Source organism: Salvia hispanica, chromosome 4, assembly GCF_023119035.1.
Source record: "Salvia hispanica cultivar TCC Black 2014 chromosome 4, UniMelb_Shisp_WGS_1.0, whole genome shotgun sequence".
In the NCBI taxonomy this organism is placed as follows: domain Eukaryota; kingdom Viridiplantae; phylum Streptophyta; class Magnoliopsida; order Lamiales; family Lamiaceae; genus Salvia; species Salvia hispanica.
In genome coordinates, this window is record NC_062968.1 from 15055458 (window position 1) to 15069764 (window position 14307).

General features: G+C 31.4%; 1 protein-coding gene, 1 non-coding gene and 1 pseudogene across 2 annotated transcripts; 2 read left to right on the forward strand and 1 right to left on the reverse strand.

The window, feature by feature from the left end:
• Positions 1-467: 467 nt before the first annotated feature.
• On the reverse strand, positions 468-13757 carry LOC125220439. Its single transcript, XM_048122608.1, has 2 exons — positions 13489-13757; positions 468-717 (listed from the first exon to the last, which is right to left on the reverse strand). Exons 1-2 carry the CDS (start codon positions 13755-13757, stop codon positions 468-470), a joined length of 519 nt encoding a protein of 172 aa, XP_047978565.1.
• On the forward strand, positions 4328-4447 carry LOC125185722. The gene has a single exon (XR_007170226.1). It is a non-coding gene; the product is annotated as a U5 spliceosomal RNA (small nuclear RNA).
• LOC125185767 lies at positions 4770-4940 on the forward strand (annotated as a pseudogene).
• Positions 13758-14307: the final 550 nt, after the last annotated feature.

The following is a 14307-nucleotide window of genomic DNA, read 5'->3' on the forward strand; positions in this document are numbered from 1 at the left end:
AATAACTCTAACTTTTTCAGTTTTGATCTACCAAATTACGTAGGCTAATCTATGAACGAAATGAAGAGATATATACTATATAGGAGTAGTAACTACTGATATTATTGTCCTAAAACTCAAAACATGGTCGTGCTCTGAGAATCGTTGGATTTCTTGTACAAACTGCGAATTTCGATATGCTCTTCCAATCCCCTTTTCCATATTTCTTCAATCCTTCCAGAAATAGCCTGTTTTTCATAATAAACACACACTTAAAACGACAACAATAAAACTATAATAATTCAATAATACTACTATCTCCTTTCATGAAAAATAATCTTGGTAATAAAGGGCACAAATTGACATCCTTGGAGAAAAAAACTTGCTAAAATTAGATAAAGACTAATTTTAAAGGATTAATCAAAATGATGAAAAGACTATTTTTTTAAACAAAGGTATTAATAAACAATAATGTTATGTTATTCCATTCACCTGTGCTCATCTTCAGTCCAAGGTCTAGCTTTTCTCATTTTCCTTTTCACGGATTTGGAGCATTCAAGGTAGGCCGGGGGCTCAATCTCCCCGGCTTCCATCGCCTCCAAGTCCTTCAAGAACAGGGCGTAGTGGCGTTCAACCTCAGCTGCGGATTTTGTCCCCAAACGAGCAGCGATTTCCTCCCATCGACCAACAGAATCCAGAATGCAATCCTCGAATAGCTTGTCCTCTTCCCACGTCCACCTTGACAAATCACTCGTATTCATGCTAATGTAATGTAATATTTAGTAATGTGAGTTTTCGAAAGGATTCTATGTATATAGATAATTACTAAAATTGCGTAGATTCAGATACCAATTTTATTGATTTTTAACTAAGCATAATACTAATTTAAATAACTGAATATAATGAAACTGAATAAAAGGACATATACCATGAAACTTAAAATAATGTGTGTAAATAAAACGATAGAAATAATTAGCCAATAATATTAAGACCATGAACTAACGGAAACGTTTGCAATTATAATGTTCCACCTACTACTACAGTGATTAAAAAAAATTAATACTCAAATATATAATAACACAACATCTACAATCTAAAGCTCTCAACAAGATATAGGGAGCACGCCAATTGTTTAAACTATTGAAACCATAAGCTTCATTATTTTAAATGAACATAGTGTAATATATAGGACTGTTCAATGAGATTATGGGATAACAGGAATAAAAGATATTACCTGGCCATTAAAAATGCAAAATTTCAATAGAGTAATATGCAAACAATCGTGTAAAAAAGAGAGGGTATAAAGAATAGAATGAATGAATACATATATAGAGGAAAATAAGATAAAAAAGGAAAAAAATAAGAAAAAATATTTGCCGACTTGGATGAAGAAAAAGAGACGTAAAAAAATAAGGAAAATAGCTTTAATCTTTCTTTACGTGAGAAGAAAAGAAGAAAAGAGACGCTAAAAAATAAAGAAGAATAATTACGTGAGAATGATGCACATCCGTGTTGTTAAATTTAATGTTTCTTTTGTTTTAAATTTCTGACCTTTTTACCTTCTATTATATTTACTTCTTTTTTTTTATTTTATATATTTACTTTCCTTTCTAAATTATAATTAGGATTACTTTCCTTATGTTTCGTCATATTTCCTAAACTATTATTTGATAATTTCATGCAAATAGTAATGTTGTGGCATGGTTGATAAGGTTGATGTCATTAATATATCTAAATTCTTATCCATATAGTCTTTAAATTTTTTTCTTAAATTAACGTTTTTATTATTTTAAAACACAATTATTGACTCTATAAATCCTTCCAAGATTCACACTACCTAGGGGTGCGTTATAATGCTAACTTGCTAGCTAATCAACACATAGTATTAAAAATGTCAAAAATGTCAACACAAATTTGTGTTGATATTTTTATATACTGTGTTGACATTTTAAATATCAATGTCAACTCGACGAATTATTCTTTCGCCTTTTACTAAAAAACTAGTATCACATATGTGCGTTGCAGGACTCATATTAGTAACAAAGAAATAAAATAATAATAAAGTAAACAAAGAAATAAATGAATAAAGTCAACATATGATAATAGAGTAATAGTAGTACATTAATTTCGCAAGAACTTTTTTATAAGTAGTACAATAAAAAAATAAAATTAAAAATTTTAATTATTCACTACTCATAACTATTGACAATTGTCTATTTATAGTCTAATAATCTAATAGTGGTTGAATACGTTTAAGAAAAATTAAAATAAATGCATTTGACTTGCACATGGATAAAAGGCAAAAACACAGAAGCCCCTAATTTATATGGCCCGCTATACAATCGGCTGGACAAGAATATATAGAAGACAAAAAACAGTTTTAGGGTTTCTAGGTTAAAAATAATTTAAATTAAATTTTAATTATATTTACTTATGAAATGGTACCATAAATAAAAAATAGAAATAATAGAAAAAAATTCTTCACTATTATATACTCCTGAAACTTTGTTTTATAGATAAATTATTAAATAAAATTGATAAATAATGGCACCAAACTTTCCTCTGCATAAAGTAGAATTTGTGTAAAATATCTAAATTAAACATTTAACATATGATATTATTTTTAACCTATACCAACGTTCAGAATCAAAATACATAATCAAATACCATTAATAAATAAATGAAATAATGCAAATGCCAAATACAATTTATTAATTAGAACTAATTCAGTAATTATTATTTGTAAAAACAATACATGAATTACCACAAATTTAGTGAAAATGTGTTGCTCATCACAATAAATCAGAATTAACCATTGAAATTAATAATTACCACAAATAAAAAATGTATTATAATAATAAAAAAGAGCGAACTGTTATTACAATATTGCTACACATTTTGAATTAAACTAAGCAAACTAATAATTAAAAAGATAAAAGAAAATGTCATTAATGTCAAAAAATATATATAAGAAATATATAGCACACTATAAAAACAAATTGATTGCATTTTCAAAGGGCAGAAGCTAATTAATTTACTTGAGAAAATGATGGTCGTTGAATGAGGAGATGATATGGCCCTAGCCTCACGATTGTAAAATATATTAATCCATAAAATAATTGTTGCTAAATTTAAAGAGCCTCAATAGGCAAAATATAAAATGTGGAATAGTGCAGCTATAGTTTCGAAAAAAAAATTAAATGCACGCACCCCTACATGAATTTGTTAAATTTTTTTTGAATAAATATTATAACGTACCATTCATTATTTTTTCTTGAATGTATTCCTGTTACATATATTCTTCTTCTTCTTGTGGCAGGTTCTCCGTTTGTTAGTTATAGATTGCTGCAAAAAAAATGTAAAGATTATGATTGTTGTTCGTCTTCTTTGTATTGTTTGTAATAATATATAATGAAATAGGATAAAAATACATAAACAACATAAAAGAGGAAATACAATTTTTTATTATTGGAATCAATATTTATAGAAGATTTTTGTAGTGTATGATATTTCTAATGACTTTTAGTGAGCTAAATGACATTTATTGTAAATCAAATTAATAATAAGTGGGTTATGGAGGTGGCCTCTTCCGAGATGCTGTAGGTTCTTGGAGGTATGGTTTCGTGGTAAATTGGGTTAATTATTCTCCATTTTGTTGGCTGAACTCTGGTGCCTGCTCCATGGTTTACGTTTGGCGAAAGCTTTGGGCTTCCGAAAGTTGGAGGTGGAAAGTGACAGCTCCATGGATATCTCAATGATCAAGGGAGACTTTGAAGTGTCCATTAATTATAGATCTATGGTGCAAGGTGTGCGTGACTTGCTTCCAGATTTTGATTCGGTGGTGGTCAACTATTTGCATCGTGAAGGGAATTTTGCTGCGGATTTTCTATTACATCACGCCTATAGGGCTTGGTATTTGGATGTTACACGATAGACTTGGTATTTTGTACGCTCGTTAATTTATCTCTGTAATCAGGCCGGGCCTGCTTTCACTCACACAAAAAAAATAAAAAAAAAATAATAACAAGTGTGTAACTGCAAAATTTAGATGTCCATTAATCAATAATTAATTTTTAATCGTGGAAAATGGTTCAACTCATACCAATTACTCTAAAAACGTTAATTAATCAATAAATAATTTTCAATCATGTAAAACGGCTCAATTATACCAACTGCACTAGTTTTTCTTAAATTAATTATTATTTTAAAACACAACCATTGACTTTATAAATCCTTCCGAGATTCACACTACTAGGGGTGAGTTATAATGCTAATTTGCAAACAAATCAATACATAGTATTAAAAATGTCAAAAATGTCAACATAAATTTGTGTTAATATTTTAATATAAATATCAATGTCAACACAACGAACTATTATTTCGCCTTTTACTAAAGAATACCGTGTGTTTGTTGCAATTCTAGCAGCATACACCATTTTTTGGAGGCTACTTTCACTATATAGAAGATACCCTATAATACAAGTTTAATCTTTCTACTTTCATTCTATAGTCTACCATGTAGTACTACTGTTTGGAAATACACATCCCACCGAACAAGAAAACCACCGATTCCTATTTAAATAATTGACTGCAGCTTCTAGATTGAACAAGGTTTATTGTAAAACTTTTTCGTGTGCACAACAGAGAGATATTATAGTGTGACAGGAGACAAAACACAAGAAAACAATGCATGCCATTAAGAATGAAAATTAAAAATCCCACATTGACATATTATTAGGAGGTGTATGCGAATTGCACAAATATAAATAGAAGAAAGAAATAGAAGCTCCATACTTACCTGGATGGGGTCAATGAGCGATCCATAAGGTACATGACCTAGGTTGGTGACCTCCATTGCACTCCATTGCACTTAGGAGGGGTGCCTTCCTAAGGTCGGCCCAAGTGGTCGAGCCTGTGTCATAATTTGTGTTAGAGGGGGCCTGCGCTTGCGCAGCCCCTGCCCAATTCAAGTTCAATCCTTAGCTGAGTACCTCTTTTGTAAAAAAAACGCGAAGTATTTAGTATTTAAACTCAAGTTTGTAAATCAACCCAAATTCATCTAAAAATCAATCCAAATCCAAGCTATCCAATTAAACTCAATTATTAAAATCGATTTAATCCCCTACCCTCTCTACCACCTACAATTTCATGTTGGATCGTGTACTCGTATCTGCATATCAAACATCATCGGTTGTTCCTCATCGTCCGAATTGCCTGTCGCCTCGGAATCGTGGAAGAAAAGTAACAATCGAAGCACCAATATTTTGATAGGATTATTCTTCCTATCCAATATCAAGAGCGCTCGATGTAGGACATTATTTTATCATCGTATATTCAAGATTACATAATTGAATATAAATAAAGCAAGATCTTCGAACAACATGTATTTCACGTAAACCATAATCATAATAGGATCGAGACATACCTTGGCGATCCATAGTGGAAGCGATTGAGGAAGGAGGAGACGAACTTCCCCGGACTTTCTTGGCGTAGTGGCGTAACTCCAACTCCAAGGATTTGTTTCTATCTCTTTCCCTCGTTTATGTGTTCTCTTGATGTGTGTGATTTGATGAGAGAGAGGACAAACCCTAATGATCAAACCCTACAAGCCCTTTCCATCAAAGAGGCCCAAAATAATTAGTAAATACGTTTCTTATTGACCAAGAATATAATATTTCGTCTATTAATATTACTAATTGATCACAATCAATTTTAATCAAATCTTAATAATATATACGCATGATTCTTTACTTGATGGCCAAGGGAATGAATATTCATTCCATAAAAAGATTATATAATCAATCTTTTCCATTTATTGGCAATCAATTGACATACATATATATATGAATATATATTCTCTTTGGAGCAATATAACATGATTATTTGATTAATTGATATGTGACAATAATTAATTGATAGTCAATTAATTAGGGTAAAATGTGTCTTATACCAAATAATGTATTATAATAAAATCCAATTCTATTTAGGATTCTATCACATGTCACATATGTGAGACACAAAACTTACATTCTCCCACTTGGCGAACATGTGGGACACAAAGTTTTCGATTCTCCCACTTGTCACACTTGACAGAGCCACAATAAAATAGACATAATAAACATAAGGCGCGCATAATATTTGAATTTATAAATACTTTCATCATTGGTAAACATAAGTATTATATTAGAGAGACTACTAATGCGAGTCATGGCGGGCGTATATCATTCAATCGATATAGTTCCTTCCATATACCACATCACCAATATCCACTCTAATATAATCTATAAGTGACACCGCGTCCGTAATTGTCTTATTTTAAGACCTCCTGCATTAATACTAAAAACGTATATATGCATATCAAATAATAAGTATATACAGGAAAAGTAGAAACAACTTTATTGAATTCAAAATATCTATAACTTAAGTGTCTGAACCAACATGGAAACATAAAGGTTAGACGTTTCCATATCCAAGACTCATTATGTTAACTTATTCCATAAATGTCATAGGTGGTAACGCCTTAGTCAATGGATCAGCAATCATAAGCTGTGTGCTTATATATTATATAGATATTCTTTGTTCCCAAACTCCATCTTTCACGACAAGAAACTTTAATTCCATGTGTTTAGCTCCTTGAATACTTGTCATACTTACAGAAAGATACGATTGCACTATCATCAAAATATAATTTCAACGGCTTGGATATTGAGGAGACAATACCAAGGCCTGAAATAAAATTTTGCAATCATTAATGCTTCAAAGCAAATCATAAATTTAGCTTTAATGGAAATCCAATAATTTCTAGTTGATCAGATTTCCGTAATGTGAGCATAAAATCTTTTGTTCCCTTTAAGTATCTCATTATTATCTTTGCAGTTCTCCAATGTTCAACACCAGGGTTACTTTGGTAACGGCCTAGCATTCCAACTGCAAAGTTGATGTCTGGTCTAGTACAGACTTAAGCATACATCAAACTTCCCACAATAAATGCATAAGGAATATTTTTCATCTTACGTTCTAATTCAGTTTTTGGACATTGATTCAAACTGAATTTGTCACCTTTATGAATTGGAACAACACTTGGAGAACATGCACTCATGCCGTATCTCTCTAAAAGATTCGATCTATGTAGCTTTTATGAGACAATCCAAAAGTCCACGTGATTGATCACAAGATATTTCTATCCTATGACATAGGATGTCTCACACATATCTTTTATGTTGGAATTTTTAGAGAGATAACTTTAGTGTCATGTAGTAATCCAATGTAACCACTAGCAAGCAATATATCATCAACATACAAAACCAAAATATGAACTTGCTCCCACTAACCTTGAGGTATATGCACCGATCAACGGTGTTCTCTTTAAAACCAAAAGCAGTAATAGTGTCATGGTATTTAAAATACCATTGTCGAGAAGCATGTTTCAGTCCATAAATTGATGTCTTAAGTTTGAAGACTAAATTTTCTTTCTTAATGAAGTCTTCAAGTTGTTTCATGTAGACTTCTTCTTTCAAATTGCCATTTAGAAAAGCAGTTTTTTCACATCCATTTGATGTAGTTCCAAGTCGAAATGGGCTACAAGTGCCAAAATGATTCTAAGTGAGTCCTTCTTTGATACTTGAGAGAGTCTATTTACAATCAATGCTATCTTTTCTGAGTATAACCTTTGGCAACAAGTCTGATTTTAAATCGTTAGATTAAACCATTTATGTCGAATTTGGTCTTGAAGACCCAATTACACCCAATACACTTTTGTTTATCGGGTAATTCGACAAGGTCCCAGACTTTAATCCATAGATTTTAACTCATCTATCATGCATCAATCCATTTATTAGAATTATTACACTTAATGGCTAGTGAATATGAAACTGGATCATTACGTATTCCTATATCACATTCGGATTCTTAGAGATATGCCACATAGTCATCAGAAATGACACTTCTGTAGATGCTTCTTCCACACCCATATTCAATGACTTTGGCATCATCATTAAGTGGTTGGTCATTCAAATATTGTTAGGTTGTTCAACAATATTTGGCACACTTAATTCTTGAGGAAATGAGGGAAAAAGGTTATACCCTTATTTCATTAATGACCGCATTATGAGTGTTAAAACTCCCACTGATCTCACCATTCTCAAAGAATCATATATTTCCAGTTTCCACAATTCTCATGCTATCATTAGGACAATAAAACCTATACCCTTTGGATTTTTCTGGTAACCCATAAAGTAACCACTAACTGCCTAAAATCCAATTTCATTTCTTGCGAAGAGTATACTCTAGTTTCCGTTGGACAACCCCAAACATGAAGGTGCTGCAAACTGAGTTTTCTACCTGTCCAAAGTTCATAAGAGAGTCTTTGGTACAACCTTACTAGAAACTCGGTTTAATACATAAATAGCGGTTCTAAGAGCATAAATTCACAACGATATAGGTAAGGTAGAATTAACATTCTTCTAACCATTTCCATGAGAATTCGGTTTCGTCTCTTAGCAACATCATTCTGCTGAGGCGTACTTGACATAGTATATTAAGCATAAATGCCATGCTTTTCTAAGTATTTGGCAAAAGGTCCATGTAATTGACTTATTTTAGTGGTACGACCATAAAATTCACCACCTCTAGATCGAATAATTTTCACCTTTCTATTTAATTGCCTTTCAACCTCAATCATAAAATGTTCAACTGTGCCTGAGATTTTTCTTGCAATAAATAAATTCATAACGCGAAAAAATAATCAATAAAGGTGATAAAATATTTTTCTCCACCAAAAGTCGAGACATCAAAAGGTCCGCAAATATTTGTATGTATAATTTTATGGAGCTCATTGCTTCTTGTGGCATTTTTACTATTGTGTTTGGTTTGTTTACACTTAATACAATCCACACAAATGGTAATGCTTTGTAAAGTCTAAATTCGAATGAATATTATCCTTTGTAAGCCTCTTAATTCTTTCACTAGAAGTATGATCCAGTTCCTTTATGCCATAAGAATGATAAATTCGAATGAATATTATCCTTTAGACGCTCCTTCGGTTGCAATGTGAGCATGAGATGCACTCATTCCATACTTCTTCATCTTATGCTTCTCCTAGACCAATACGTTTCCCAATTCTTTAAGAGTCCACTAATCTTGTACAGTGAATCAATTTGGAATGGTCTATATTAAGGAGGTAAGGAAGTTAGGATGAATTGGACAAAGAAATCTTCATCCACCTGTAATCCTAACTTTTCCAGCTTAGAAGAGATGTTATTTATGTTCATCACATGCTCGTACATAGTCATCATATTGCATGCTTATGAGATCCTTTATAAGTTTTTCTGCAAGAGAGTTATATGCAGTTGTGAAGCGATCCTCAACATTCTACAAACATTCTTTTGCAATGTCAGTCGTTGAGAGGTTTTATCTGCAACGAACATTCTAATGAACTGTAAACTTAGTTCTGTTAGATTTTTCCCTAGCATTATGGGTAATCAGCCAACTACTTTAATCATAAAATAATTGGCATATCATTCAACAATGTTAGGTCTAAGTCCATTATTTAGTGAACTTAAGTTTCTCTGTCTATGCAAAGAAGTTGGTTCCATTAAGTTGGGGAACGTTTGAGGTAGACATACTAGTAGCAAAAAATATATGTTTTTACATTATAGGAGTAATTAAGAAATGAATGCTCACATATAGAAGCTTTGAATAATAACACGAACATTAATTTGAAAACCCATATCATGAGGCAATTATGAAAACTCCTTTGGGTAGTCTTCATACAATAATAAAAATCATGCTTTTAATATACATATCTTAGTTCAATAATTGAGTAATAATAAATTGGCGTTACCTTTGGGTAATCGACACCAATTTATATTATTAACTCCATTAGTGTTTATTATGTCGCAAAGACTATTTCCTTTGGGAATCTAGACCTTATAACAAACAAACTATTTAGATAATGAATAACCACAACAAGCATGATGATTAATTGCATACATAGATTTTCATATTAACTTGATTATAAATTCTTCTCATCTTACCTCACTTTGATGATTGCAAAATAAACATAATATAATCATTAATGTATAGCGATTAATTGCTTAAGCAGATTTTCACTTAATTTGATTATAAACTATTATTTTACCTCACTTTGGTGATTGTAAAATAAACATAATATAATCAAGAACATATAGAGATTAATTGCTTAAACAAATTTTAATATGAGTTTGATTATAGACTCTCCTTATTTTGCCTCACTTTGGTGATTGCAAAATAAACATAATATAATCAAAATACATGTTAAAACGAGAATTGAATTATGTAATCATTCATTCCACTGTCTCGTAGATTCATAATCATAAAACATTTAATTGAAATCTCAATTCATCAATGCATATATTCAAACTCAATTTACATGAAATATATACACAATTAAAATACTCAAATCAATTCCATATATATAAAAATCAATATGGAAACAATATATTTCAAAGTATAATCATACAAAATAAACTTTCTTTAATTGATACAATAATTAACCAGTACAATTCAATGACAAATTATGCGCACAAAATTAAATAACCTAAATTATCAATTCCATCCTACTGTCTCGATTCATGTGGAATTCACAAAGACAACCAATCAAAATATAGTTGTGCAATTAGTCATAAGAATTCATTTACACCACAAATTTGAATACGTAATACATAAAATGAATCAAATATACTTAAAAATGAATCTAATATGAATCACCTAAATTTGAATTCACAATTCGTGAAATATTCAAAGGAACCGAGAACCAAATAAACACAAACGTGATTCACAATTCATCAATAATTTATCAAAAATAAACTAAAAAATTATGGTTTTCCATAATATGAAAATACATGAGTTTTCAACCATGCTCTGATACCACATGTTGGAATTTATATTTATCATTATATATTCAAGAATATATAATTGAATATAAATAAAGCAAGATCTTCGAACATCATGTATTTTACATATTAACCATAAACATAATGGATCAAAAACTTACCTTATGATCCATTGCGGAAGCGATTGAGGAAGGAGGAGACGAACTTCCCGGACTTTCTTTGGCGTAGTGGCGTAACTCCAACTCCAAGGATTTGTTTCTCTCTCTTTCCCTCGTTTATGTGTTCTCTTGATGTGTGTGATTTAATGAGATCACCACACTTGTATTTATAGGCAGAGAGAGGACAAACCCTAATGATCAAACCCTACAAGCCCTTTCCATCAAAGAGGCCTAAAATAATTAGTAAATACGTTTCTTATTGACCAAGAATATAATATTTCGTCTATTAATATTACTAATTGATCACAATCAATTCTAATCAAATCTTAATAATATATACGCATGATTCTTTACTTGATGGCCAAGGGAATGAATATTCATTCCATAAAAAGATTATATAATCAATCTTTTCCATTTATTGGCAATCAATTGACATACATATATATATGAATATACATTCTCTTTGGAGCAATATAACATGATTATTTGATTAATTGATATGTGAAAATAATTAATTGATAGTCAATTAATTAGGATAAAATGTGTCTTATACCAAATAATGTATTATAATAAAATCAAATTCTATTTAAGATTCTATCACATGTCACATATGTGAGACACAAAACTTACACTTAAAAATTAAGATAAACGCGTGAACTTGTGTGAATTTGCCCTGGTTGAAGTTCTAGGGTCTTTGCAAAAGATGAGAAAGTGAAATTTTATTCATAATTCTCAATAGCTCCATCCGTGGAATTCTTTCTCTCGACTTGATTCGACTTTACAACTTGCGAAAGAATCAAGAAGAAAATTCGAGAAGATTGAGACAAATCTAATCTAATACTACCTCTGTCCTCCAAATATTGACACATCTTGACCCGACGCGAGTTTTAAGAAATGTAATGGAAAGTGGGTTGAAAAAGTTGATGGGATGTGGGTCATATTTTTAAAGTATTAGTTTTATAATAATTTGTGAGTAGGAATGCGTTAGTGGAATATGAGGTCCACTGCCAAAAATGATAAAAGTGAAGTGTGTCAAACTTTTAGGGATGGATCGAAATGGTAAATTGTGTCAATATTTAGGGGACGGAGGTAGTAATTATATTGTCTACAAACTAAGGTAACAAAAAGAAAGAAACAATATAAGTTGATGTCTCTATCGCGATACCTTGCAGGCTTGACAATATTCCTTTTTGGTCTTTACTTCCTCTCTTCGTGTTTCTTGCGCTGCACATCTTCTCTCCTGCTCGCGAGCTTCCTCGAGCTGAGGTGCCAAAGCGCTTGGCCGAGAGGGCGGTAGCGTTGAGTCCCTATCAACAACACATCAACTCTACCAAAATCAGTGTAACCAACCACATTTTCCCGAAATCCATTTGCCACCAGAAATAGTTACTTGAGAAATTGAAGGTTTAAGCATACAGAAACAATAGCCAAAAACAGCCAGCCTATATGTACGAATCTCCATCTCACGAGAAGACAATATTGTGGATGATGAATAAATCATTCAAATGTGAAAGGCTGGTTTATGAAAATGGGGGAAAACGAAATAAAAGAGATGGCGCGGCCTAAGGCAAAAAGAAAGACTTTTTTAAACATTGTCATTATTTACAGTATTTAATTAATTATTCTCTTTTAAGATTCAAGGACTTACAATTACGGAGAGATGAGCTAAATAACACAACTTTTTCAGTTTTGATCTACCAATTACGTAACTGTGAATTATTGCTACGATGGAGTTGAAATTTTGATTAAACTGCGGTATTAAAGAGGGTTGTGGAGTTGGAAGAAGAAATTAAGCTTGATCCGAATCTAGCTTCTTTAATTGCATGATTTGTGAAGCTTGTTGTAAGCAATACATATATCTTAACGTGAACATAAAATATTATATTTATTGTGAATATATAACCCTTAAATATTTAATCATTTTTGTCCTACAAGTCTTTGAATATATATAGAGGTTGTCATGAGGCTAATCTATGAACGGAATGAAAGATGATACTATATAGTAGTATCTACTAATATTGTTGTCCTAAAAACTCAAAACATGGTCTTGCTCTGAAAATTAATGTGGAGGAGTCGAAAATGTTGTGGCTCTTTTTCCTTTCATTCTCATCTTGGCGTTTGAAGTGCTTTTGGGCATGACTTGCGACTTGCGTTAGATTTCTTGTACGAACCTCGAATCTCGATATGCTCTTCCAATCCCCTTTTCCATATTTCTTCAATATTTCCAGAAATAGCCTTTTTCCCATAATCAACACACACTTAAAACGACAACAACAAAACTATAATAATTCAATAATACTACTACCTACTTTCACGAAAAATAATCTTGGTAATAAAGGGCACAAATTGACTTCCTTGGATAAAAGTTTTTGCTAAAATTAGATAAGGACTAATTTTACAGGATTAATCAAAATGATGAAAAGACTATTTTTTTTAAACAAAGGTATTAATAAACAATAATGTTATATTATTCCATTCACCTGTGCTCATTTTCAGTCCAAGGTCTAGCTTTACTCATTTTCCTTTTCACGGATTTGGAACATTCCAGGTAGGCCGGGGGCTCCATATCCCCGGCTTCCATAGCCTCCATGTCCTTCAACAGCAAGGCGTAGTGGTGTTCAACCTCAGCCGCAGATTTTGTCCCCAAACGAGCAACGATTTCCTTCCATCGAACAACATAATCCAGAATGCATTCCTCGAAATGCTTATCCTCTTCCCACATCCACCTTGACAAATCACTCGTGTTCATGCTAATGTAATGTAGTATTTAGTAATGTGAATCTTCAAAAGGATTCCATTGTATAGATGTATTAATGACATCAAACCTTATCAACCACATTGTATAAGCTATAGGAAATGAAATTAAATATAAAGAAACAAAATAAAAGGAAATAAAGATAATAGACAAAAGCAAGAATGTAAGAAAATTAAAATAAAAGAAAGATTATAATTTCAAAACCTATCCGTCTAGCACTATGTGGAAAATAATCTCTAAAATTGTGTAGATACAGATGCCAATTTATGATTTTCACTAAGCATAATACTAATTTAAAAATTTGAATATAATGAAACTAAATAAAAGGACATAGACCATGAACTAACTTAAAATAATGTGTGTAAATAAAATGATAGAAATAATTAGCCAATAATATTAAGACCATGAACTAACCAAAACTTTTGCAATTATTACGTTACATCTACTAACCTGGATGTAAAAAATGAGATGCTAAAAATAATGAAAATAGCTTGTGTGGGAATGATGCGCACACAGCCTCGTTGTGCAGCACATCCGTTTTAAT

Coding starts and splice junctions, on each gene's coding strand:
- LOC125220439 (XM_048122608.1), bottom strand. CDS start 13,757: ATGAACACGAGTGATTTGTCAAGGTGGATGTGGGAAGAGGATAAGCAT. Junction 718..13,488: donor TGGACTGAAAATGAGCACAG/GTGAATGGAATA, acceptor TGATTTGTCAAG/GTGGACGTGGGAAGAGGACA.